The sequence below is a fragment of the Myotis myotis genome, unplaced genomic scaffold (assembly GCF_014108235.1).
Source record: "Myotis myotis isolate mMyoMyo1 unplaced genomic scaffold, mMyoMyo1.p scaffold_m19_p_2, whole genome shotgun sequence".
NCBI lineage: Eukaryota > Metazoa > Chordata > Mammalia > Chiroptera > Vespertilionidae > Myotis > Myotis myotis.
The window spans coordinates 214,314,907-214,317,320 of record NW_023416324.1 but is presented as its reverse complement, the minus strand read 5'-3'; the positions used below and the strand labels follow the sequence as shown (position 1 = coordinate 214,317,320).

General features: G+C 52.3%; 1 protein-coding gene across 1 annotated transcript; it reads left to right on the top strand.

Annotated features, from left to right (window-relative positions):
* The first annotated feature begins 1,920 nt into the window (after positions 1 to 1,920).
* On the top strand, positions 1,921 to 2,414 carry LOC118676829 (carbonyl reductase [NADPH] 1-like). The gene has a single exon (XM_036351341.1). The coding sequence runs from the start codon at positions 1,943 to 1,945 to the stop codon at positions 2,354 to 2,356; it is 414 nt and encodes a 137-aa protein (XP_036207234.1). The 5' UTR covers positions 1,921 to 1,942; the 3' UTR covers positions 2,357 to 2,414.

The following is a 2,414-nucleotide window of genomic DNA, read 5'->3' as shown; positions in this document are numbered from 1 at the left end:
TCCCTGCTCCTGCTCCTGCTCCTGCTCAGCTGCCCTGCCCCCTGGTGTCTCACCCGGCCAGGTGCCCTCAGCCTCAGGCCTGGGCCATCTTTGCTGTCTGCCCCCTGGTCTCTGCACAGCCGGCTCTTGCTTATCCTTCAGCTCTTTGTTCAGAGGTCTCCTCAGAGAGGCCAGTCATTGCTCGCGCCCCTCACAACCATTGGAGTCTCCTGAGGATCCCAGGCCAGATCCTCCCTCCTCCCCCTCCCTCTCCGTCCTCCCCCTCCCTTCCTGAGTGACCGTTCCTACCTCCAATTCATTAGGCCCCTGAACTCTTCTGCATCGGATCACAGGGGCCTTTCTTTGTACTCTACTGATACAGTGCGTTGCACCTATTGGTTCCAAGAGGCTAAGCCAACCTGTGCATATCTGAGATAAATATCACTTGGTTTTCACAAGTTCAGCAGTTCCCCCAGACCACCCTCAGGTTCAAGAATCCCTGCGAGGACTCAGAACTCCTGGACGCCATTATACTCAGAATGGCAGTGCTCAGCAGCAGAGGAAAAGGAGAGTGCTGCAGATCGACCCTGGCGGAGCTCTCAGGGGCCAGGGGGCAGGCGCCAGGGAAGCCGGGCAGGGAGCTTCCAGCTGTCCTGTCGCGTGGAGTCCTGCGGACAGCAGCTGTGTGTGTGACAGTAACAGGGAGCACTGCCATCCAGGGAAGCTCACCCACCTTGTTTCAGGGGTGTGTGCTGAGGGCTGGCCTCACGGACATGGCCCGCTGTTCGCTTGGCTGACCTTCCTCTCCAGCACCTCCCCCAGGGATCCATTTGATACCAGGTAGCCTCACCATAACCATATTGTTAACATCCACTGTGTAGCCTGAACCTAAACCCCCAAGGTGACAGGATAAACTTTTTTTTTTTTTTTTAATATATTTTATTGATTTTTTACAGAGAGGAAGGGAGAGAGATAGAGTTAGAAACATCGATTAGAGAGAAACATCGATCAGCTGCCTCCTGCACATCTCCCATTGGGGATGTGCCCGCAACCCAGGTACATGCCCTTGACCAGAATCGAACCCGGGACCTTTCAGTCCGCAGGCCGATGCTCTATCCACTGAGCCAAACCGGTTTTGGCGACAGGACAATCTTAAGAGGATGAACAGTCCAACGGTTTAAAGTTTACCCCAGCAGCCCTAGGCAAAGGCCAAACCTTGCTCTGGCCAAGCTTAATCCTTTATTTTCACAGCCTTACTCCCAGCCCGCCTCCCCTCTCTTCCCTGCTCCGTTCCAGCCAAAGGGTCACTGAAGGTATAAACTCTATATAGAATTTATATGACAGAAACAGACACAGGACCAGAAGTATGCCTGCCATTTGGAGGAGCCAGTGTGGCCTAAGGAGAGATGGGAAGGAGCAGATAGTCCATCCGGTAAAGCCACGACATACCAAGATTTTGTCCTCCTTTGAACAACTGATTTACCCTTTAGCTGGCATACAACTGTTTTTGCAGAACTATCTAATTTAAGAGGTAAATTGAACCCAGCCAGCTTGGCTCAGATGTTGAGGGTCGGCCTATGAATCAGGAAGTCATGATTCGATTCCCAGTCAGGGCCAATGCCCCATTTGTGGGCGCAATCCCCAGTGGGGAGCATGCCAGAGGCAGCCAATCAATGATCCTCTCTCATCATTGATGTTTCTATCTCTCTCTCCCTCTCCCTTCCTCTATGAAATTAATAAAAATATGTTTAAAAAAAACATTTCTCTGACATCATCTGAGATCTACTGGGTATGACAGGTTTCTAGACTCTCTCTGGCCTTCATCAGAGAGGCAGTCTTCATTAATGCTCATGGAAACTTCCTGGTCCAGAATCCGGGCAGATTTGGCACCGGAATGCTCGTGCCTGCCTTTCTACATAACAGCCTCCTTTGCATTTCAGGCAGAGTGGTGAATGTGTCGAGCATGGAGAGTCTCAGAGCTCTGAAAAACTGCAGCCCGGAGCTGCAGCAGCAGTTCAGAAGCGACACCATCAGCGAGGAGGAGCTGGTGGGGCTCATGAACAAGTTCGTGGAAGATACTCGAAACGGGGTGCACCAGAGGGAGGGCTGGCCCAACAGCACGTACGGCGTCACAAAAATTGGCATCACCGTCCTGTCCAGGATCCATGCCAGGAACCTGAGTGCACACAGGAGAGAGGACAAGATCCTCCTGAATGCCTGCTGCCCAGGGTGGGTGAGAACTGACCTGACTGGACCCCAAGCCCCCAAAAGTCCAGAAGAGGGTGCGGAGACCCCTGTGTTCCTAGCCCTTTTGCCCTCAGATGCTGAGGGGCCTCATGGACAGTTAGTTACGGAGAAAAAAGTTGTAAAATGGTGAGCTCCTCTCTATGGGCCCTATTATGTTATCTGTTCTGAATAGACCAAAAGGACATGCA